Genomic DNA, 27,358 nt, shown 5'->3' with positions numbered 1-27,358 from the left:
CTTGTACTGTGTAAGGTCATTTACTTGTATTTTCATTTGTTGCATTATTAGGTTTGTGCTGATTATGTTAATTTATCCAATATTTGGATCTTATACACGCATGTATTAATCATAATTCTTTTTTCATTTGAGTCATTTCTTATTAAACATTGTATTTGTAGACATTAATAGCGTTCTGTTATAAATCTGAAATCCATCCACGCTACCTTGTTAAAAAGTCATTTTGGTCATACTGGATGTCAGAATGACAGCACTTTCATTTAGATCCAATCTGATGTCACCACAAGACTTTTGATTTAAAGCCCATTTCAATATGACCATCCATCTTGAAGGGGAAAAAAAGATTTTCAAGATGGCTCGTATTGTGGGCCTGATTAGACCAATTTTTCATTTCAGTAATTTTCATTTCATTTGAGTCCTGTTAAATTTGTCCCCACAACTAAGTGATACATGTGCGAACAACTGTACTTGCAGATCAAAGTAAAGACAGCTTAAATAAAACCCTGCTTTGCTTGTCTGTGAGTGTGAGGTGTACTTGTGGCACATCATTGATATCAAAATAAAAGCACCCAGATATTTTGTCTTTAACAAGCCTGAATGATAAAATAATCCATCTATAACAGCTTCTCTTATTTTCAGCAATTAGCACAGTGCTTCTTTAATCCTTTCAAAGATAGAGTTCATTTGATTGATGTCATTTATTTCTATTCCAATCGATGACCCTCAAAACTTATTTTTTTATTATTTACTTACCCTTTGGTATTTTAAAACAAACTGCAGTCTCTATAAATTCAATTCATGGTTTATTATTAAAATTCCAGATCATGTTATTGTGTAGAAAAACTACATTTATTTGGTTTATTCCATCAAACTTTTGATACAAATAAGGATCATCTATGCGTAGCTTTCATTCTAAACTCATGCGATTATTGCTAATATTGCAACAAAAATACATAAAAATAAAAAATTATAAAATGTAACTGTGTGCCATTATTTATGATGTGTAAAAACAATCTAACTGCACTTATATACTGAGATACATTAGACCAAAAAATGTGGGCATTCTTGTATGATGTAGAGCAGAAACCAATTCATTAATAACATTGACTTCTATATGTGAGTGTCAAAATGTAAATTAGTTATCAAATATTAAACATCATTCAAAATTAGAATAATACAATTATTACATATCATAGTTTTAATTTTTATTTTTTATTTTGTTTATTTTTTTTATTTATTTACCTGTTTGCTGTTAGTTTCTTCTTTCTACAAACGGAGATCAATAGTTATTTTACATTAATTAGAACAACGACATCTGGCAATCAGCCATATTCGTCTTCTTCTTAGTAGTAGTAGTAGTACTAGTAGTAGTCTCGGTAGTAGTAGTAGTAGTAGTAGTCTCAGTAGCAGTAGTAGCAGTGGTATGGGCCACTAATATGTTCTCACCACTTTTACAAGTGTGGTTGTGTCCCAGAACAAACAGTGCACAAAAAATTTACTTTAAAAATTAATTTATGTTGTCCAAATATGGGCGATATCCTGCTATATACAGTATGCATTAGCTCCAATGAGCATCTCTTCAATTTACTGCAAACAAAAAGACATACCTGTATGAGCCACTGTATCAAAGGGGGTGGGTAGGTACAGCCAGATGTTGTACACTGCAGTCGAGCTGATGTCACACTGAGGTCTACATTCATGTTTGGCACCTGTATGAAGTCAAGACGTGATGGAATTGCTTGAGAAGGAAACAAATATGGAAAATAAGTTTCTTTTCTCTAATTATCTGGACACATATTATAATCATAAGTAGTGGATTGTGTCTTTCTATGACTAACATAGACATCGGTTGAAAACTCCTGGTCTTAAAAAGCTTACAAAATAAAACAGAAAACAAAACCCTGATTGTAATTGCCTAGACACATATTATGATCATCTAACCCTGACTGTAATTACCTAGACACATATTATGATCATCTAACCCTGACTGTAATTACCTAGACACATATTATGATCATCTAACCCTGACTGTAATTACCTAGACACATATTAAGATCATCTAACCCTGACTGTAATTACCTGGACATATATTATGATCATCTAACCCTGACTGTAATTACCTAGACACATATTATGATCATCTAACCCTGACTGTAATTACCTAGACACATATTAAGATCATCTAACCCTGACTGTAATTACCTAGACACATATTATGATCATCTAACCCTGACTGTAATTACCTAGATACATATTATGATCATCTAACCCTGACTGTAATTACCTAGACACATATTAAGATCATCTAACCCTGACTGTAATTACCTAGACACATATTATGATTATCTAACCCTGACTGTAATTACCTAGACACATATTATGATCATCTAACCCTGAATGTAATTACCTAGACACATATTAAGATCATCATTATAAGAAAACGCAATTTTGCATTGTACTGCCTTAAACTAACTTTCACTGAGGAGACACCTATCTGTTATCATATATCATCTGTGCACTTTTTACAAACAAATTAGGTTGCATAACAACTAACATTCAAGTGGGAGTGGAGACTTGAAAGATATCACATTTAAGAGAGGCTCATGTATTGTACATATTTTCTAAAAAATACCACTTCATTACTTAATCATCGTTATAAAGTATGTTGTTTGCAAAAGATGGTGACTGGTTGGTTGGTTGATTTTTCCTGCACCTTCAACACACTGGATATAGCATGCAATACAAAGAAGAGAGTTACTGGTATGAAGAATTATTGTTTTAGGGTTTGTCACTTTGATAATTACTGGCTATTGCTATCAAAATTACTATCAAGATGACCACTATGACAATAACTATCAAGATGACCACTGTGACTATAACTATCAAGATGACCACTATGACAATACTAGCAAGATGACCACTGTGACAATAACTATCAAGATGACCAATATGACAATAACTATCATGATGGCCACTGTGACAGTAACTATCAAGATTACCACTGCAACAATAACTATCAAGATGACCACTGCAACAATAACTATCAAGATGACCACTGTGACAATAACTATCAAGATGACCATTGTAACAATAATTTTCAAGATGACCACTGTGACAATAACTAAGACAATAACTATCAAGGTGACCACTATGACAATAACTATCATGATGACCACTGTGACAATAACTATCACAATGACCACTGTGATAATAACTATCAAGATGACCACTGTGACAATAACTATCAAGATGACCACTATGACAATAACTATCAAGATGACCACTGTGAAGCACATTATTGTTCAGCTCATGTCAGCATGAAATCCAGTCACCATAAATAAAAATGTATGTAAGCAATTGTAGTTTCTCTCTTATATTATAAAATGTACTTGAAAGGGTATCGTAATAAAATAAAATTGACCACATGACAAGCTTTGTAAGCAATAAGCAACTCAAGTAAAAACAAGAAATTACAAATGAAGGAATCAGTTGTTGTCAGACATTTTCAGTTTAGAACAAAAAGTAAAAGCAATTGGACTAAATGAAAGTGAGTCGACCTGTGATCACTACTTGGAAACTTATAAAAGAAAGATTCAAATAAACATCATCAATATACATCGAACTGCAGTGAGTGGCAAACATAACTGGCTGACAGAGATAGTGTACAGCATGTTGCGACCAAATTTTACTCACAAGATGATTTTTGGACCACAACTGTTGATTTTTCATAATTATTTTAAATAACAGTGACATAACTTTTAGCAGAATAAGTCCATAACCTGATAACATTCCTGTGAATTGTAAATAAAAATATTAAATATTAAAAAGATTACTTACATACAGAACTATATATCTATTTACTACTCCCAAATTTGTAATCCCCTTCTACAAAAGGCCATCCAACTGAGGAGGCCTATTTTCTACTGCAGAAGGGTTGATTTATAAGAGGGTAATCACTGTACTGAATTGGCCAGCCCAGGAAATCACTGTACTGAATTGGCCAGCCCAGGGAATCACTGTACTGAATTAGACAGCCAGGGAATCACTGTACTGAATTGGCCAGCCCAGGGAATCACTGTACTGAATTGGCCAACCCAGGGAATCACTGTGCTGAACTGGCCACCCCAGGAATCACTGTACTGAATCAGCCAGCCCAGGGAATCACTGTACTGAATCAGTCAGCCCAGGGAATCACTGTACTGAATTGGCCAGCCCAGTTGGAGCCTGATGGCTTAAGATATGCTCTCAGGTAATTGTCATTGCTGTCAGTTGGCTATTCTACTGCAGAATGGATGATGCCTTGGCAACTTCCAAGGCTGACACAACTCTATCCAAAGCATAAATACCTTTACTCTGGTGTGACATTGATCAAATGATTGAATGATGAGAAAGTGACACAAGACTGCTAGTAACTGCATTTCATGTCATCACCCAAAGAGGTATAATTTAAAAAGGCCTGAGATGCAGCAGTAGCCATGATTTCATGGGCTTTGATCTTTATTCTCTCTCTCCCTCTCTCTGTCTCTCTCTCTCACACACACACACACACACACACACACACACAAAGTGAGAGATGGCAAGCTATTTTAATTGCTTGAACAATCCATCTTGATATGGTAATTGCGAAAATATTAGAAACATTTTAGAAATAGATGGTTAAGACCCTTTTCTTTCTCTTTTCATTTGGACAGATAGAACTGCAATGCAATCACTGTGTAAAGAAGTCTATCCACAAATGATATAATTGAGACTGGGGATTACCAATTCTCCAATGTACCAGCTCTCTCCTTATACGCACCTCCTATTACGACTGTATTTCACAACATACCCCAATGTGACATATCTTACTACTCCAATGTTTCAAAATACCTATTTATGTGACTTAACTGATCCATTGGGAAAGTACTTAATTCTTCCAGAACCAACCAAACCCCACCAGTCAATGGGAAAAAAGCTGAATCTTGTAAACATATTTACTAATAGTTCTACTATTAGTAACTGTCAAGATGTACATAAGCATCAATTTATTGATCCTATGTAATTTTAAGTTTTTAATATTCCTAAAACAGACCCTAGTCATGTAGGCAAAATCTAAATAAAGATCTTCATTACAATAATAACAACTGCACACATTTTATAAAATCATGTACAAGAACCAGGATTTACAAAAGATAATGCACACACATACACACACACACACACACACACACACACACACAAGTAAATGTACAATTCACAAACATTTACATAAATGTTATGTTGCTGCAAAATTGAAGATGAAAAATAGAATAGGAGGGGCATGGTGTGACTTGTACTTTAATATGTGAGCCATATTTTCTTTTATGATTTGATCCATCTAATACACCTATTGTGGATGGAAGATACTTGGAGCAGATTTAATATCATGTGTAATATTAATGACTGGGACTTTAACAAATCTGCATGTGTTGGATTCGGGCTTCCAGAAGCAGAAGATTGCTGAATTTTGACCACTGAGGCCACAGTGAGGCTATCAAGTGAGCTGAGAGTAAAGATCCTAGTTGTGAAAGCACTCATGGAACCATCTTGATGGGTGGAAAATTGTAAATGAACAAACAGTCAAACTTCAGGCTGAAAGCATCCACTGCCCTGATTCTCTAGTCTGGGACTGTGAAAACGAAAAGTGGGAGCTTGTTGTTTAGCCTTGTCACAAGCAAGTCACTAAGAGTCTCCCCTAAAGTCTGAACAGGAAATCTGACACTAACTGATCATTGGAGAAGACCATCACACTAAAACTTCTCATTTTACAACACACCCCAGAAAGGCAAAGAACACTTCCCTCATTTCCAAACATGTAGATGTGGAGGATAGATTCTTCTTGAAATGAAAAACCTTGAAAAATCAGCCATTTTATTTCCAGATGATTGCCTCACCCACAGTCTGGTGCATCTACAAACTAACAGGAGTTGGGTTTGGTGACATGCATTGAAATTCCAACTTTAAATCAATCCCAGTTCATCCACCTTGTGAGATGATGGTGGAATTCCAGACCTAGAGGAATTTAGGCAATTGGAAAGTTCATTTGTGATTTCCTCCTTGCTAGAAGGATAGGGTATGTGTTATGGTCCACTGCTTACTTTTAAGTCCCCAGAAGAGATATAAATAGCTGAGTTTATTTGGTTTTGGCTCTCATTCCCTCAAATGAGGTCAGGATCATCTCTACTTTGTTCCACAAGACATGGACTAGTCCTCTGTTTGTGAGCAAATTCATCCCAACATAGACCAAGTCTTGAATGGAGTAAGCTCCAATATCATAACCTTGATTACACATCGTAGCAGTTCACAATGTCATGCAAACAAATACATATAACCTTAGAAATAAATTCTGGCTCTCTATTTAATGGCAACATTTATTTTATCTAAGTCTGTAAACTACATTTTCTCTAGCAATATTTATAATTTATACCATTTCTTACTTTATAAACTACAAATTATTAATTTTAACCATCAATGTATATATTTTACCAATTCCGTAGATGCATTTTGTATCCCATGAATATTTTTTCTATCAGGTTTGCAAAATTGTTCAATGGAATAAACTCTGTTCAACTGAAAACATGTTATTCACAACAATCATTATAACATGTTACTTTCTTGGCTTAAGTCAACCCACAGGGTAATACATACCTCAACTCTACCTTTGCTATTCTTTTGCACTAATGGTAAAAATTTTCATGTCAAAATAAAATTGCAGTAAAGTGACCTTGATTAACCCATTTTCCATGTGCATGTATAGGTGTTTTTTCTCTTATATTTATCTTTAAATTTTAACTTTTAATTGGCAATACATAGCCAGTATTGTACTAACATACTATGAATTCACCTACCTACCTACGAACCTACCCACCCTATCATCTACAATCCACCTACCAACATATCTACTGTGACAGAGCACACAAGACATACAACATTTAAACAAAAGTTAAAAATGATATTTTATATGAAACTGAAGTACCAAAATCATCTTTTATAGCTTATATATTAAAGTAGAGGTACTGTACTGAAATGATAAACAAACAAAAACTGGTACTAATATTGGGTTGTATATATTTTGTATATTTCTTTTTTACTCATTGTTTTAAAATATTTATCGAAAAGCATCATCAATGACCACCTCTAGAATCCAGATTTTAGGTCACAGTGACCCTTGGTTTTAAGGGTGTTGCACATGTATCCAATCATTGAATTTTATCACTGAAATATAAACAGCACTGATTAAGGGAAATTGAAATAAAGCCACTGAAGCATGACCTATATGCCAATGAGACTTCAGAAAAGGCATCCCTTTACAGATTCTTCCTGATTCTTGGTATAGTAGTTTTGTATACGTGATAACAACAAACAGGCAAGAACTAAATGCCACAATCTATGTTCCAAAATGGTAAAAAGATGAAATAAAGGTCACAATGAGTATTGTGGAGCACAGATGCATATAAGCAAGTCCATTATTCTAGAAGGAGCAAAGCCTAAAATTGAATATCAAACAAAATTTATCTCAAGTCAGAGAAGCATAAATTATGGGTCACACTGACCTGCTACTAAAATGAGAGAGTAATGCTCATCCTCAAGTTTCATAATTCTTGATTGTATCAGTTTTTAAGATAAAGGTGTAGTACTCATCAAAATGCATTTTTTCAAGTTTCATGATTCCAGGTGTAATTGAATAAAAAAGAACCTAATGTGGTCATGTCAGTCAAGTCAATGAAGCATAAAATTTGGGTCACATTGACCTACATTGTGATGAGGTTGTAGTGAACCTAAAGATACTTCCCATTACCTTTATCTATCACAAAAGAACACAAAATATATCAGAATGAATTGTAACATTTAGTTCATTTTCTTTAATATTGCCCATACATGGGTAACCATAGGTCATGGACCTATCCTGCAGACTTACCTGAAAATTCTTTTTTTTTCTATACATATATGTATGCCTTGTTTTCTGTATGAAGGTTTCAATCAGCTAAACCTTGAACTATTAAAATGGAAAAGGAACAAAAGGAAAAGAAGAAGAAAGAAGACAACATATATATTTAATTTGCATTGTTTGTTATTTTTTTAATCTTTTTTAAATTTCATTATATGCTATTGTATTGTAACATTGTATGTTGGAGTTAACATTATTCATAATCAGGTTTGGTTTTAACTTTACCTGAATTATTGATAATTTTATTTTATTCTGTAAATAAATAATACATGGCTACAATATTCTCTTTGTGTATGGGTTTAATATTAGGATCATTATTAATAGAAGTAAACATGTTTATTTGGGTCTGGGTCTGGGTTATTGGAATTCCCCTACAATTTACATAGTCCAGGTTATACGTTATAATTTTAGTAACAGGCTTTCTAATAATACATAACTATCATTTTGTTTTATAAACATTAGTAACTTTCTAGAAGTTTTTTTCATTTGGTATTGTTTTCTTTAGAAAATATTAATTGTGACCTGAGATCAAGTGGAAGACTGTATTTTGTTACTGGAAAAACTGATTATTTATTCATGCTTTAAGATCTAACTGAATCAAGTTTCATCTGGGCTGGAATTTTTTTCCGTCAAGTTATTAAATTCAGTGAATATTTTCTCTGGAAATACAGTCTGAGTGCTCATAAAAAATATTCTTTGACAGAAACATTCACTTGGATTTATAGTGAATTCAAACCTGGAATTATATTACTGTTTTTTAACAAAAGACTGATGGCACAACAACACAATACAGGCTGCCACAGGCATATCAACACCTTTAGTGTTGGACTTAATTTAGATTTTCACTAAAATTTATTCAGAACTATATTATTAGGACTTGTGTCTGTGATTCTTAGATATTTTAGGAATTTAAATTGCAATACTGTAAATTCCTTTGTAATCATTTTGACATTGTATTCAAAGGATATAATGTTTAATTGAATTACACACTCAGACATAAATGTAAACATCTGCTTTCTTTTAATTCTGAAATTAGCAAAACAATTATTATTGTTTTGGGTTTAATGCCAATTTTTTGAGCATGATAAACTATATATAGCAGTCAGTATACAGTGTGACCCCACTATAACATGGTAGTTGGGAGCCACAGAACCCAACAGCATTAAAGACCAAACTGTGTTATAAACAACCAAGTCAATTAGCTGAAGAAAATATACCCCAATGAAGTGGGGGGAGGTAATAAATGCAGGTGGTAAAATACATGCTTCTTCGGCACAGTTACAATCTTAAACTGATGATATTAAATGAGAAATACACCTGTAGTGAAAACAGAGAAGACATATATAATAGTTTACTTTATTTACAGAACCACGAATTGGTAAAGATAAGTGAATCCTGTATATATATATATATATATATATATATATATATATATATATATATATATATATATATATATATATATATATATATATATATATACATGTCTAATGTATAGCATGAATGGAGTATCAACACCACGAACTCAACCGCGAACCTCATCATAGACATTGAATCCACAATACAAGTGATTCCATCAAAAATATGCAGACACAGAGCTTTAAAATATTCAATAATTTTGTAACAGATCGAACTGGTCTGAATTCAGCGGAAAAACATTTACCTTTCAGTACATCCCAAGTCGGTAAAAGTTAGTTTGCATTTTAAGTCGCCATTGGTAGCATTCATAACCCTAAACTTTTTTTAAAAGTTTTTTTCACTGCACAGTTAACGTGGTCCAGTCACATTGGAAAATGCAAACAATCCATCAGATTCTATGACTTTTATTCTGACATCCTTTGAAGAAAAGTTCTTTGTTGGTTTTGAAAGATTGTAGTTGGCTTTCTTTGATGAAGGGTTTATGCGCTATTGAAGTCACCACTAAAAGACAGCTTTGGAGAAACAAATAAATGCCCATTTCTTGTTGTGGTGGCAACAATAAATAACTGAGCCTTGTATTTTTTCCATTTGCTGAGTACATTTTCATAACAATTGGTGCTTCAAAAATAATCTGTTTCATTTGAAATTTCAGCAAACTATTTTATATGGGTACATTTTTAAAAAGAAATTGGCTGTGGTTTTGACTATTGTAGTTACTGTCCCTCCATGCTTATTGAATAAAACCAACAAGTAAGATCTTTGTTTGTTTTTTTTACATTTGTGATAGCAGCGTGTTGCTTGCTGCCTTCCATGCATGCATTTGAAAATTAACACAGGGTCAACAAACAAAAGAGACTTTTAAGAAGAAAAAATAATTTTTGGACGAGAAAAATACATATAAAATTTCAGGAGCCTAGCCACAATCTGCTTGTATTATTCATACGCAATCACTTCCCCAAAATGATAATAAACTTTTCAGGTTTTTTCATACTTTTTAAGCAATAAATTCTTTGTCCACAAGACAAATACATGTATATAAAATTTGGGGAGGCATACCATGACCGTGTTATATTCAAGTTCATGTTACAATGGACCACTGAAACTGGTGGAAGAAGAATCTGTGAAAACTCCTGGAAGTACTAACAAGCCATGGGGAAATATGAAAAGCTTTCCCACATATGCACTTGGCCAAGCCTGAGACTCAAACTCACATGAACAGGTGAGATGGCAATGAATAAGAAACTTGAATACATTAGACTGCTCAGCCACCCAGGGCTGCTAGCTAAACAATAAGTCTTAATTTAATACAGAAAAAGTAGTATGTATGTAATTTGGATTTTTAATGAAGCTTTAACAATTTTTTAGTCATATTGCTATGATGTCTGCTGTATGGCAGTTTAAAGTATGTCTAGCACTGAGGCATCATGCCGCAGATATGTAGCATGATGTCCCACCCAGTCACATTATCCTGACACCAGGCTGACCAGTCCTAACACTAACCTCTTAATGCTGAGTGCCTAGTGAGGCAGCTGTTAGTACCCTTTTTATAAGTCTTTGGTATGACTCAGCCAGGTTTCGAACCCACATCCTCCCACATCTGAGATGGATACTCATACTGCATAGAAAATATGAATTGCTTTCTAAAACAACACTGTTGTAACTAATGTCAGGTTGCATCCTAGATAGTCTTTGCTGTTGGTTTATAACCTAAGTGCAAATTCATTCCTGCTGTACCTTGTGATCTTGTCGCTGAATGATCACAGACTCTTGTTTGCTTATCAAAAAGAAACAGGTGATACCTGGTAGCTCTCTGGAGTTTCAAATTCCTGTGTTACATTTGGTTATTGTTACAATTAAACAGAAAATGTATATGCATTGATGGACTGGTTGACTGATAAATGGATCAAAAATATTTATATGTCCCCTTTCATTGGCAGCAAAAGAGAAAATAAACACTATGATAATGTTGACCACAGAATGAGAGGAGATGATTGAATAGAGAACAAAACTAACATCTTCAGCAAATTTTGCTTAAAGTATGTATCCCAACATCCTTTAAAATACTTAAATAAATTAAAGGTGGTTTAAGGTAGTGAGCATAAAGCAAGTGCTAAGAGATACAAAAATTAAAAGAGGAATGAATAGAGCATACAAATTAGTTTACTTTAAACATGTACACCAACAGACTCTTACTTACTGTAAACAGTAACAGAAAGCTCTGCCTGAACTTGTCCTCGGCCATTGTATATACATTTCCATCGTCCTTCATCCAGGCTCCTATTCAGCACTTGGATGTTCAGATAGGATCCATTTTCATCAGCTGTCAGTTGACGTGTTAAAGAGCCACCTGTACAGACCTCACCCTCCCTGTAACATTTTCCAACAGTTACAATGGTCGGTGAATACCAAGTTGTATCATACCTTCCATCATCTAAAGTGGTATCCACGAGACAAGACAATTGTAAACTATTGCCTTGCTTAGGCACCTTGTTGCTGCTCTGAAAGTTGATTGTAACACCACCTAGAAAACAAAATATCAAGGACGTATTATCCTTCACACACAATACTTCAATGGTACTGACACTGAAGAAGCCAAGAAGATTTTTCTGTTAGGACATTAAGCCTCTCTCCTATTGTATTTTCTTATATTGCACAGGGTTAGAATTTTCCACGGCTTTCCTCCCTGGTTATACTGGCTATTTAAAAAAGACCTTGTATATCTTAGGTATAGTTCAAAGAACCTTTAATTCCCTTTAATTTGGTGTATGAATGATGGATATAATATGGATTATAGAGTATACAGCTTGGCCTTACTCCAGATGTGCACCTTTGAAAAAAGTGCTAGCTCCACTTGGTCATTTTCACTTCCTGAACTTCAGAGGTAAATTGTATAAAATAGAGCAGATAACTTTTTTTTACCTTTAATATATTTGGTAATTCATTCATTGCGCTTTCAGAAGAGGATATTGTATAGTCTGGAAAAATTCATTTTCTCTATTTTAATAGCTGCTATGGATAGTGTACTTTAGACTAATTCAGGCTGATTGTTGGAGCACAAGGGAGCAGTCATTTTAGTTAGCAGTGTGCATAGATCATTTATAATTTCCATAATTACAATATCCAAAGAAATGTCTGTCACATTACATTAAAGCAGCATAGAGGTATGCCAACATTCTCCCCACTGTGCATGTTATAAATGCAAACAACTTCATCTTACGTACATCACTCTCTCAAAAGTACATAATAACTGGTGAGTGCCCTCTTAGATGGATGGCTGTAATCAAAGTTACATGGATAGCTGTACTCAAAGTTACACAGATAGCTGTAATCAAAGTTAAATGGATGACTGGAATCAAAGTTACACGGATAGCTGGAATGAAAGTTAAATGGATGACTGGAATCAAAGTTACACAGATAGCTGTAATCAAAGTTAAATGGATGACTGGAATCAAAGTTAGATGGATGACTGGAATCAAAGTTACACGGATAGCTGGAATCAAAGTTAGATGGGTGACTGGAATCAAAGTTACATTGATGGCTGGAATTAAATTTAGATGGATGACTGGAATCAAAGTTACATGGATGACTGGAATCAAGGTTACATGGATGACTGGAATCAAAGTTAGATAGATGACTGGATACAAAGTTACATGGATGACTGGAATCAATGTTACATGGATCACTGGAAACATAGTTACATGGATGACTAGAATCAAAGTTACATGGATGGCTGGAATCAAAGTTAGATGGATGACTGGATACAAAGTTACATGGATGACTAGAATCAAAGTTACATGGATGGGTGGAATCAAAGTTAGATGGACGGCTGGAATCAAAGTAAAATGGATGACTGGAATCAAAGTTAGCTGGGTGGCATGAATCAAAGTTACTGGTACATGAATGGCTGGAGTCAAGGTTAGATGGATGGGTGGTTCCAAAGTTAAATGGTTGGCAGGAATCAAATTTATTTGGATGGCTGGAACCAAAATTAGATGAATGGTTGGAATCAAAGTTACATGGATGACTGGAATCGAAATCAGATGGATGGCTGGAATTAAAGTTACATGGATAGGCATTCAGGAACAATAACTCCTGTAAAATGCCCATGTAAAACACAAGAATTTTAAGTCATTCAAAGATAAAGCTGCATGCAAAATCTGGTTATAATCTAATGACTAATTTTAAGTTATGTTTCAGAAAAACAATTTTGGTAGACAGGCAATCAGGGGTCATAACTCCTCTTGATAGTGACATAGAAGCAGGAAATCATACCTGAAAATGCAGTGATCTCTTCCCAAATTTTTAAAGATGTAGTGGTAAATATAGTAAGAATAAGAATACAAGTACTAAATGGGTCTTCACTTAGTTGAAATAGGCCCTTTATCATATAAATTATAAATAGGTATGCAAAGTTTGGTTAAATTATTTTAAAATTGATGAACATCACTGTATTCAGAAAGCAAATGGTAAATTTCATTCAAAGAAAAAATAAGTTCTGATGAAAGTAATCTTTTTAAATCCCAGAAAGATTTATCCTTTGCCAGGAGAGCAATTACTATGATTACTTGGTACTAATCAGTCTGAAATACAAGAAAAATAAAACCAAATTGGGTTTTGGTGAATTAGTGTTAGCATTATATAAATGATTGATGTATGAAGTTATGGTGATAGAATGAGTCTGTTAATGACAGATGTTAATTAGGAGTTTCTGTTAACAAATATTCCAGCTTACTGTATGCATGATTTCTTTTTCAGGAGTTAAAAATAATAATAATAATAATAATAATAATAATAATAAATTCATCTAAACAAGGTGACACAATAAGTTGCATGGAGCAAATCCTCCTTGTGGCCCTCTATTTTATGCATATTTACTTACAGAGTACATAGTTACACACAAAATAAAAAAAGATGCAATTCTCAACTTACCTATATAAAACAAAAGTATCAAGTTCATACCAGAAAAAAGTCATTACTAACTGCGAAAATTTATATATGGACAAAATGAACAAAATATTTCTGAAGACATGATCTAATCTGATGCATTGTGTATATAGAATACAAAACAGCAAGATAAAGTGAAATGCATTTACCAAACCAAAACAGGTTCCACTTTTATTGAGAGTGTTGTCTTGGTTTCCTCCATGACACAGATATATGGCATTGTATTATTTGACACTTTGCAAATAACTTTTGCCTTTCTAAATAATATTCACTTGGTACCATGAACTTGTTGATATTCATTTCATTTTGGATGTTTTTCAACATCATCTATAATGAGTCTGCAAGATCTTTTTAGCAAGTGGAGTAAATTGCAAATATTCTTGTTAGAAGTGTTTCCCAGATAACAGTACAGTAATCTATTATGAGTGTATACAGTATTTCTAATACATTATCCTATGTATAGTTGATAGGTATGGCCTTATCTTACTAAATAACCACAGACATGAACTGACGTTATGCCTTATGCCTTGATTATGCTCATTCCATTGCAAACTGCTGTCAAACCATAACAGGAAAGTTTTTGTCATTGGTAACCATCTGTAGACAAATTTCATTAAACTTAAGATTCAAATTGTTATTTTCCATTTTCACTCTCTTTTGTTGGGTAGTAATCATTAACACTTTAGTTTTGTTTATATCCATCCATTTTCCTTACACAAGGAATCAAACCTAAGGCCATCAGAATGTTATCATGACATCATGGCATTCATTACATATGTTTTCCTTTACAATTTTGTTACAGTAATTCCGTAAATGATGTGCCTTTTTGCTGTGAAAGTGAAATGCAGTAAAAAATAGATCAAGGATGGTTATTATTATTATTATTATTACTGCTGTTATTATTATTATTATTGTTGTTATTATTATTATTATTTTTATTAAAATTATTACTGTTATTATTATTATTATTGTTATTGTTATTATTATTAAGGTTGTGAATGCTATTACAGACGCTCATCAAGAAATGCTAACATTTTAACTTAATTGTGTCCAATTAATATGCATAACATTTGTTCTGTTGTTGAAACTAGGCAGCTCAATAAATAAGCATAAAGTTCTGATACAACATGATAAAAGGAATAAAAAGGTAATGGTAAAAAAATATTCTTAACTGAATTCATATGATACATGGTGGATGTTTTTTTTTATCATAATCTAGAGGATGATCAACCTCAGTTTTATAGCCTGAATTGAGTAATAAAAGTATTATATAAAATTTATAGATGGAACAAATTGAGATCTGAACACATATATAGAACAGAACAACACGAGTCCCCATATACAGAATACAACAATTTAATTAATTATATAGACAATATTAAATTGAATATGACATCTAAATGATACACTTTCTTAGAAAATAATTACAAAGTTCATAGTATGTAATTTAGTGTTCTGTATATACCAATAAGACAAATTTCATCATGAAATGAAGTGAGCATTTTCCAGTCACTCCAAATTCAACATTGGTGACAGATGAGAGTCAATGCATTCCTTTTTCTCTTCTCTCTCTCCAGCCTCTTTTGAGTTATGAAATGTAATTTGGTTGTCTCCTTTCTTTCCTTTCTGGATGGTACACAAATGGAGCTATTTCCCCTTTAAAATAAATAAATAGGCAACCTAAACTTTAGTCATGTTGTTACTTCTGGGTTCAAACATTATCCTCTCTCTTGTTACATTTTATATCATCACATTGTGATTCAAGAGAAAATAAGGCTAATATGGGTCAATTTGCCGCATGACAGCTGATACACAAACCTAGTACAAGAAGAATAATATGTCTCCCCGACAAGCTATTTAATAAGTATCCCTAAATGAACTGTAACATAATCTTGACCCTTAATTAACCAGTATGCCCTGTTGTGGACTATAAATCGCTAACTTGATTAATTCATGGATGGCAGGCACTCAGTTTCTCAATTAAAAGAATTATGTTATGTATATTTAATTTAATTGTTTGTCTGTTAGTTTTATTTTTTTATTGACCTTGTCCCAAAGTGACTTCATTTCTGCCTGACCTGACTGACTTTTTATTCTTTTTATTTCATTTATGAAAACAACTAATAATAACTTCATTATTCTCCATGTATATGAGCTTATTGTCAGGATTATTGTTCAGGTAAACAAGAAGGCATAAATATGTTGATTAGAGTCATGGTTTTGGAGATTCCTAATCTTGAATGGAGAAAACTTAAAACATTAAATTTTGTCTGGAAAACACACACTCCTTATTTAGCTTAGCCAAGCAGGAATGAATTTATGAAACTGCTGAAAATCTAAACCCACCTATCCAGGTTTGAGTAACTCCTCATATTTATGTGCTTTCTAATAAAGCGATTTCTGGAAAGTCTTATGACACTTATTTCAACAAACAAAAAGCTGCCTCTGCATCATTTTAACTCTGTCATTTCCAATACCTAGACCCCAAATTCACCCTGCCCTGTCCATTTGTTTGACCATTATCAAATAGCCCCTATTAAAAATCAATCACTGTCGAGACAGTGATATTAAAACTATCACAGTCTAGTGTTCTAACATGGTACCTTGCCCAATTCATCAATTTAATGTGTTACATCTTACACTGACCACTGCAAATAAACTGAGAGAACATCTACAAAATTTTTCACTATTACAAAATATACAACAAATTTAGTAACATAGTTTGGAGATTGATACATTCAATAGGTATGTGTTTCACTGTCTGGCAACACTGGCACATGTAATGAACTCAGGGTTCATTCTTCAAGACCCATGTATGAGTCAGTCCTGTGTGTCCTGTGTGTGAACACCACAATTCCACGTCAATTCTGTACAAGGCATTCCAATTCCAGTTTTAGATGGTCTTGATGTTCCAAAGCATGTTCATGAAGTTTTAATTCCATATATTTTCCCAATTAGAGTGTATTGTTAAAACTCCATGACCTTAGAGTTAGTAACAGAAAAAGGAAAACAACAAGTTTCATAAAATTCAACAAATAATTTAATTCTCTAAATTGTAAAATGAAAATTCAAGAGGAATTTTCAGTAATCTGATTTAATCCCAAATAATCCTAAATGTTCTCTTACAAGTCCCAAAGAACACAGAATATTCTAAAAGTTCTATTATAAGTTCAAAAGTACAGAATATTCTAAATTAATTCCAGGTCCTGAATGTGATGATGTACTGAATGGTTTTCACAGATATACCAATAGCTTTAATGCATCACAGTGATATAATCCAGAATGTATTTCAATGAATTTACAATAATCCCAAGATAGTGTTTTAGTCCAAACAGCTAATGAGCACTTTGTAATTCCAATAAATAATTTAAATAAATGATTCCTCTCATTTTAAATCTAAAACACAACAGTAAATACCTCTGCAGACATACATTAAAGGAAGAGTTAATAAACTTGTTTATCTCAAAGTTATGTACATCCCTACCTGACCAATGCTGCAATAAACCTGTCTAAAAAACTCAATCATCTTAATGGAAAATGATCCCAAACTAGTAAAAAATTTCTTTCAAGAATGTTTTAAGGTCATAAATCAAGGCTTTGTCAAGAATTCAAACCCAAGTAAACATTATTTGTATAGCATACTAACAAGATAAACATAACAGTAGTCAGGTAGACCTCAACCCTCAATTAGAGACAAAAGTCAATACACAATGCACTACATATAACAATATAAAACATGTCAGTTTATATAATATTTGAAGACAGTACATGATATATCCAATTGAGAAACAGTGTATGGATGGCAACTTTGGATACTTTATTTGCATTTTCTTTACTCTTGATACCAGAGTGACAAATTTCAATTTCTCCTTTTTATGAAATTGTAAATAATTGTGCTATATTTATTTTTGTACTTATACTGTCTTTAAAATAACTTTATAAAAGATGGCCTCATGGGAGGTTAGTTTTGTAAATTATTTGAATTACCATCTGAAAGTAAGACTTTTTTGTTATTGTTATTATTATTTTACAATTTTTACTTCTTCTATCACTGTTCCAGTTGTGCAAAACAAACTTCAGATTAATACAATACATTCAAGTAGTTATTTCACTTTAAAAGATATTTTGATAATATTCACTTCAGACTAAATCAAGTTTCTCTTCATTTATTAATTGCTTGAAATCTCTATGTAATGATAGTGATACAAAAATCTGAATTATAATTTAATTAAAACTATAGTTAATATGTGGCAACCAATTGTCACTACTGGGCACTTATATCATGAGCAAACAAGCTTTGTGGAAAGTATTCCATCCCTGATTGTCTAAAATCATCATTTTTATTGGACTGTGTCCTGGACCCATTTTGCTTTGTTGGTTTTAATGGCACTTTTGACACATGTTTGGCTATATCATGCAATGGAAAGACCATCCACAAATTCTGGTCAATGTACATTTTCTAATATTTTACTTATTTTTGTACATGATCATATTTTCAGACATCTTTATATTTGAACAATTGTTTTCTTTAAAAAAGTTAAAAAGTGAAAAATCAAATCAACAACTGTTACATGTGCACAGACTGACATTTTGGCAACAGCATCTTACCTGAAATTATTCCGGTGTGAAGTACAGTCAGGATGAAAATGACCCAAGGCATTTTTTATTTGGAACAAAAAGCAGTTCCCATATGACTCAGGCTAACTAGATTCAGTCCTGAAAAGGAGTTGAGAAAAAAAGAATTAGTTAATCTGCATGTTCACTGGACAGAATTTTAGCATTTTCTTGTTACTGAGTATAACAGCATTTAACCCATGTGAACCCAAAAGTGAATATAATGTTCATAATTCCAACTCCTAGGTAAATATAATCATGATTATTACCAATTTTCCAAAACTCAGCATCTATTCTTTGATAAATAATTGCAGAATGGACTCTTGTTTCTAAAGGAGGCCTTGAGATCACTCATCTGACTAACACCTATCTCAAAGCCCAATCCAAGCATTTGGTCAATAAATCTGGGTTATTATAATCCTTACATTTAAAGTGTTTCTATTTTTAATATATCAGCCATATTAGATAACAGTATAATTTATATAAACCTGAGGCATCCATAAAAGAAGGCTTTTTATGTTGTCCAAAATTCTGTCCAGCATTTTATACTGACCAAATTCCATTCAGCAGTTTTCAAAACTTTTTTTGCAATATTTTTTGTAATGCTTGTAACAGCATTCCAACTGTCATATTTTGTGGCATATCATATTGTGAAAATGTTAAAATGTGAAATGCTTTCATGCCAGTATGCTTTTTGTCAAGTTTAAAAGAATTACGTTTATTGGTTTTTAAGAAATATAGTTTAAAGTTTTCTCATGTTAACAACATATGCAATATTTAATGGTTGGTTGGCATCATTTATGTAAACTTAAAGGTCTTCATGCCATGATGGTTTATGTCAAATTCTTGTCAATTTGGTTCAACAGTTTTGGAGAATAAATTGTTTCTTCCATTCTTACAAATTAAACCCATTTTTGAAGGTAGGTAATCATCTTATACCACTCAGCCACCCATGGCCCCTGTATATATGTCATGCATAAATAGCATGTCCTCTGTAAAGGAGACTTAGACCACACAGCCACCCATGGCCCCTGTATATATGTCATGCATAAATAGCATGTTCTCTGTAAAGGAGACTTAGACCACACAGCCACCCATGGCCCCTGTATATATGTCATGCATAAATAGCATGTTCTCTGTAAAGGAGACTTAGACCACACAGCCACCCATGGCCCCTGTATATATGTCATGCATATATAGCATGTCCTCTGTAAAGGAGACTTAGACCACACAGCCACCCATGGCCCCTGTATATATGTCATGCATATATAGCATGTTCTCTGTAAAGGAGAGTGACTTATACCACTCAGCCTCCTAAAGCCCGTATATATATGTCATGTATATATAGCATGTTGTCTGTAAAGGAAAAAGACTTAGACCACTCAGCCACCCAAGGCCCCTGTATACATGTCATGCATATATAGCATGTCCTCTGTAAAGAAGATAGACCTAGACCACTCAGCCACCCAAGTCCCATGTATATATGTCATGTATATATAGCAAGTCCTCTGTAAAGAAGAGAGACTTAGACCACTTAGCCTCACAAGGCCCCTGTATATATGTCATGCATATATAGCATGTCCTCTGTAAAGGAGCGAGACATAGACCACTCAGCCGCACAAGGCCCCTGTATATATGTCATGCATATATAGCATGTCCTCTGTAAAGGAGAGAGACTTAGACCACTCAGCCACCCAAGGCCCCTGTATATATGTCATGTACATAAAGCATGTCCTCTGTAAAGGAAAGAGACTTTGACCATTCAGCCACCAAAGGCCCCTGTTTATATGTCATGTTTATAGAGCATGTCCTCTGTAAAGGAGAGAGACTTAGACCACTCAGCCACCCAAGGCCCCTGTATATATGTCATGCATATATAGCATGTTGTCTGTAAAGGAAAAAGACTTAGACCACTCAGCCACCCAAGGCCCCTGTATACATGTCATGCATATATAGCATGTCCTCTGTAAAGAAGAGAGACCTAGACCACTCAGCCACCCAAGTCCCCTGTATATATGTCATGTATATATAGCAAGTCCTCTGTAAAGAAGAGAGACTTAGACCACTCAGCCTCACAAGGCCCCTGTATATATGTCATGCATATATAGCATGTCCTCTGTAAAGGAGCGAGACATAGACCACTCAGCCGCACAAGGCCCCTGTATATATGTCATGCATATATAGCATGTCCTCTGTAAAGGAGAGAGACTTAGACCACTCAGCCACCCAAGGCCCTTGTATATATGTCATGTACATAAAGCATGTCCTCTGTAAAGGAAAGAGACTTTGACCATTCAGCCACCAAAGGCCCCTGTTTATATGTCATGTTATAGAGCATGTCCTCTGTAAAGGAGAGAGACTTAGACCACTCATCACCCAAGGCCCCTGTATATGTCATGTATATATAGCATGTCCTCTGTAAAGGAGAGAGACTTAGACCACTCATCACCCAAGGCCCCTGTATATATGTCATGCATATATAGCATGTCATCTGTAAAGGAGAGTGACTTAGACCACTCAGCCACCCAAGGCCCCTGTATATATGCCATGTATATATAGCATGTCCTCTGTAAAGGAGAGAGAGACTTAGACCACTCAGCCACCCAAGGCCCCTGTATATATGTCATGCATATATAGCATGTCCTCTGTAAAGGAGAGAGACTTAGACCACTCATCACCCAAGGCCCCTGTATATATGTCATGCATATATAGCATGTCATCTGTAAAGGAGAGAGACTTAGACCATTCAGCCACCCAAGGCCCCTGTATATATGTCATGTACATAGAGTATGTCCTCTGTAAAGGAGAGTGACTTAGACCACTCAGCCACCCAAGGCCCCTGTATATATGTCATGCATATATAGCATGTACTCTGTAAAGGAGAGAGACTTAGACCACTCAGCCACCCAAGGCCCTTGCATATATGTCATGTACATAAAGCATGTCCTCTGTAAAGGAAAGAGACTTTGACCATTCAGCCACCAAAGGCCCCTGTTTATATGTCATGTTTATAGAGCACGTCCTCTGTAAAGGAGAGAGACTTAGACCACTCAGCCACCAAAGGCCCCTGTATACATGTCATGTATGTAGAGCATGTCCTCTGTAAAGGCGAGTGACTTAGACCACTCATCACCCAAGGCCTGTGTATATATGTCATGTATATATAGCATGTCCTCTGTAAAGGAGAGAGACTTAGACCACTCAGCCACCCAAGGCCCTTGTATATATGTCATGTACATAAAGCATGTCCTCTGTAAAGGAAAGAGACTTTGACCATTCAGCCACCAAAGGCCCCTCAGTTTATATGTCATGTTTATAGAGCATGTCCTCTGTAAAGGAGAGAGACTTAGACCACTCAGCCACCCAAGGCCCTTGTATATATGTCATGTACATAAAGCATGTCCTCTGTAAAGGAAAGAGACTTTGACCATTCAGCCACCAAAGGCCCCTGTTTATGTCATGTTTATAGAGCATGTCCTCTGTAAAGGAGAGAGACTTAGACCACTCATCATCCAAGGCCCCTGTTTATATGTCATGTATATAGAGCATGTCCTCTGCAAAGGAGATAGACTTAGACCACTCAGCTACCCAAAGCCCCTTGTATTTATGTCATGCATATGTGGAATGGTTAGTCAGTATGTATCTATGTCCTGTATATACAAATCTTAAGTCATAATGTATGTATAGATGTTATGTATATATAAAATCTTAAGTCACTGAAATAATAAAACTCATGCTTTGTATAGAGTATATATTTCATGGTAAAATACAAAACTGATATAAACATGACTAATTAGTAAATTCTTTAATTAGCAAGAGAAGATGATACACAATGATACTTTGTATCTGAATAATAGTAATTTAAGTTTTACACAGAGGACTGTCTAAAGAAAGATTACAATTTCACTGAGCTATCATTTTTAAATTAAGACATTATTTTTATTATTATTATTATTATTATTATCATTATTACATATTGCAAGTATTTTAGTAAAATATAAATGTTAATGCCACATTTGTTGTCAATGCCAACATAGATACAAGAAGAACACTTGATTCTTTTTCGATGGTCACATTATTGTCACATTGGAGGTCATTTTCATTCAGAAAAGGTATATGTAACTTTGTTCCAATGAATGATAATTAAATAAATGAATCCCCTCAGTATAACTGGATATCTTCCATTGAAGACTTGCAGTAATACTAGTGTTACAACTCTATGCTCATAAGGACTATGCAAAACAAATATCTTTTTTAAAAGATAACAAACAATAATATCTAGGCCTAACAGAAAGAGTATGCAGACTTGATGTTGCAACAAGAATACAAGAAAGAAGAATGAAATAATTGACCAGTCCTTCTAGCTAAATGTGATTTTGTAAATATCCCACATCATACAAGAACCCACCTGTTCTAACCCATCCAATAGGAAATAACTTAATTCTTCTAAGAACCCACCTGACTGACCTGCCCAATAAGAAACAAACCCAAGCTTGTAAACAGGTTTTATTATTAATGTTATTATTACTGATCAGAAACACGTATGTTTATACCTATTTATATCTATGTATATATGTATTTATACATTCTATGCAATATATAACAAGTGTCATAGATCATCATCCAGTGTCTCACCAATTGCATGCTGATGACACCCAAATATACAAATCTAGCCACCCAACTGAAGTTGATGCTACCATCCAAAGTGTAGATAGGTACATTTCTGATGTGAAATCATGGATGACATGTAACAAGCTGCAGATGAATGATGATAAAACTGAGGCCATTCTGATCACAATACAAGGACTTTCTCATTCACATCCTTTACCTCAAACAATAAATATCAGCAACACCAACATTAAATTCACACAATCAGTATGAAACCTAGGTGAACATATGCAAGGCTGCATATCTTGAGCTGAGATGCATCAGCTCCATTCACAAATATCTTTCAGTTGATGCCACTAAACCACTTGTGTGTTCATTAGTACTGTCAAGACTGGACTATTGTAGCTCAATTATGTCTGGTTCATCTCAATATCTACTCCAGAATTTTCAAAAAGTTCAAAATACAGCTGCTCGGATCATACTTAGAGTACCACGATCAGAGCACACCTGTCCGCTGCTTTGTACCCTACACTGGCTATCCATTTAATCCAGAATCAAACACAAAATTTGTTCTCTGTGCTACATTTCACTGTCGGACTCTAGTCCAACATACCTATCTGACCTCACCCACGTGTACACACCAGCAAGATACTTACGCTCCTCTTCTGACAATCATATACTCATTATTTCCACTATGAACACAAAGTCGTATGGACAGCATTCTTTTTCATACCAGGGCCCCACAACGTGGAATGAATTGCCCACTGAACTTAGACACAAAGACACAGTGATCACATTCAAGACTGCTCTCAAAACTCACTTATTTCGACTGAAAGAACAAACTTAAAGACCTAATAATGTTTCCTACCTTAAATATTCTCAGCATGCTTTTTAATGTTTTCTAATTTCATGGTGTTTGTTTTTTGTAATCATATCATTATATGTTTTTTATCTTATAGGTATTGTCTAATGTTGTAAAGCGCTTAGAGCTTCTAAAGATTAGGCGCTATACAAAGTCCTCATTATTATTATTATTATTACTATTATTATTATCATTATACACACTTAATATATTAAAATAGGATATATACCCATATATCCAAAATTCAGCTATAGGTAATCACAACAGTTAACAGTCATGGTAAAATATTATAAAAGTTATAGATATACATTACAACAAGGAGTACCTTATTCCATGTAATAACTGTCTTATATAGATAACTAAGTTGTAATATAATTAAGAGATTCCAGAATGACTTGAAATGGTAAACAAAGTAAGGTATTTTACACCAACCGATCACGAAATATGTCAACTTGATTTTTCCAAAAACTCCACATTCAAATCACATGTTTTCCTTATTTACAGTGCAACTTAACCTTGTAACTTTATAAATGAATCAATGCGCTTGACACAGTACTGACTCATCTTTGAAGTGCAAAGTTACGATCAGGAAGAAAATTTGTGTTTAAAATATTTTTAAGTAAATTATCCTCACAAACTATATTCATGATAATAATACACATACTACAGATATATATATAATTAGAGTACGTGTGGGTGTTGGTCAGGAAGGATGATTCTTGGCAAGTACAAATGTACATGTTTATCAGTATACTGGTTAACAAGGGTGAGTGTTAGTACGGATATGTATTAGTCAGCAAGTGAAGGCATTGGTCACTACAAGTGGGTCTTTGACAGTGAAACCTAGTGTTTGTTAGTAAGAATGGTATTGGTGAGTAATATACTGTGCGATCTTCCATGCTACAATTGCCGTTGTTAAATGTTATATTCTCAGGCATCCCTATACAGTTATACTTTATTAATAGTATATGTAAAAACAACTGAAACAAATATCATTAAGTTCCACAATCCCACGATAACAAACATTATAATTACAGACCTCTATTATAAATAAATAAATAAATAAATAAAAAAATAGATAATGTTAAAACTTAATTTGAAAAAGAAAATTTGAATGAAAGCGATAAGTGACACAACAACAGCATCCAAGCTGTATTAACTTCATCGATTGTTTTTATGCACATAAAGGAATAAATGCTCACTTCAGTGAGTATCAACCATAATATCTCTAAGCAACACAAGGAACTATTGATTTAGGTTACAACGTTTGTCTCAGATAAATCGACGACACGTTAGAATATCTGAACAAGAGTAGAAGGTTAGGTGTTGCAGGAAAAGAACCCCCCACCCTGTACTTTATTCAATTATTAGGGCGGATAAGGAGTGTTAACCTGCAATGAATAATAAAACCGCTAAGCAGGTCAGTGAGAGAGGAGTGCCTTCTTTAGAGTGATCTAGTGCAGTGGTCTTTATTATGAATGCAATGTGCCTGGGATACAGGATTAAAAATATCAAGCATGTACAAGTAAATACATGTATGAATAATTTTCTAAAAGAGCTTGAATCATTTTGTTTTATTCTGGCTGTCTCTGTGACTTTATATTGAGAAAGCACGACGCCAAGTCTATGTTAAATTTGTATCCGTATTATAATAGCTGTAGGCACAGGGGCTCGTTACAAAGAAAATCAAGGGATGGGGGTTCTAACCTGTAATAATTATAATTATAGTAATTATAGCAATAGTAATTATTATGAAGTCATCTACAGATAATTATATTATTACAGGTTAGAACCCCAATCCCTTGATTTTCTTTGTAACGAGCCCCTGTGGCTGTAGGTCTATTGATTTACAAACTGTCGACAGAAATTCGAACATACACGTTCTAGTGTATAGCACGATCAATAATTCTGATACAATTTGATTGAAGAAATACAAGTATTCACACAGCCATGTTGCTTGTCGTCTACTGATACTGGGATGACATGTAATGATGATGTATCTTACAAATTAAACACATACCTTCATTTTTTGATGGATTATCCAAATGCCTCCCAAGTCAACCAGGAAGTTTGCAAAGCAAAAAAGTATGGTGTACGAGAAGGATCAAAACTAGAAATATTTCCTAGCAGCAGAGGTAAACAGACCTTTTGCTGGAACGTCATTTATGGAAAAATATGGCTTTTTGCGAAAATGAAAATATAAGTCCACTAACGCCAAGCGAAAGCTTCTAACTTACCGAGAGTTTCCCTAATTCATTTATTTTTTTGTTTGTTACTTTATTGTTGTCGTTCGTGGTTTGTTGTTTTATTTTGTTTGTTTTTGCTTTTAAAGTATGCGCGCGTGTTTACCCACCATGACTCTTCACTGAAGTCGCACCTCCTCTGCTGCTGTAATTAATTCAGTCTCTCGTCTTTTAAAGATTTTATCAGGGCCTATAAGATATCATGATCGAGGATCATATTAATTCATTGTTATAAATCCGTGTGGAGTTGACTGTGCTCGCGAAAATAAATTTTTTAATTTAATTATATCCATGTCCCCGCTACACCAAGTATGATAAATATTTCGCAGATTATGTGTAACACTTCCATTAAATACAACTAAAATATTACAGTTATTTCTAAACACTTTAGGTATTTGTGTATATCGTTGAGTAACATAAATCACGTCTGTGTTTTTGTGTCTTCTTCTGGAAAATATCCAAGCTGGATTAGAGTGTTTGTCCAGCACCACATCATCGTATACTACTAAATTATTAATAAATCCACTGAAGTCATCTACAGATTGGGCTTCAGCAATATCAGTAATAAATTGAATAATATCATTGCCATTTTCATTTAACAATTTTGCATTTTCATTAAAATCTTTAAATACTTCGTCGTATCGCTGATCATCTATAGATGGAGCTAGTAAATACAACTTATCCCATTTGAACCATCTCATT

The 27,358-nt window shown here is 33.9% G+C and overlaps 1 protein-coding gene across 1 annotated transcript in view; it reads right to left on the bottom strand.

Moving 5' to 3' along the window:
- The window catches only part of LOC149773281 (uncharacterized), a 91,986-nt gene extending 65,488 nt beyond the window's left edge, over positions 1-26,498 (bottom strand). The window contains exons 1-4 of the mRNA XM_089946463.1: positions 26,434-26,498; positions 18,938-19,045; positions 11,583-11,906; positions 1,608-1,738 (exon numbers count right to left, since the gene is read on the bottom strand). Coding sequence (XP_089802589.1) covers positions 1,608-1,738; positions 11,583-11,906; positions 18,938-18,989 — 507 coding nt within the window. The 5' untranslated portion in view covers positions 18,990-19,045; positions 26,434-26,498. The remainder of the gene's footprint in view (positions 1-1,607; positions 1,739-11,582; positions 11,907-18,937; positions 19,046-26,433) is intronic.
- Between the last annotated feature and the right edge of the window lie 860 nt (positions 26,499-27,358).

The sequence above is a fragment of the Sinohyriopsis cumingii genome, unplaced genomic scaffold (genome assembly GCF_028554795.1).
Source record: "Sinohyriopsis cumingii isolate HCF-2022 unplaced genomic scaffold, ASM2855479v2 utg000695l, whole genome shotgun sequence".
NCBI classification, from domain to species: domain Eukaryota; kingdom Metazoa; phylum Mollusca; class Bivalvia; order Unionida; family Unionidae; genus Sinohyriopsis; species Sinohyriopsis cumingii.
This window is presented reverse-complemented; position numbering and strand designations above follow the sequence as displayed.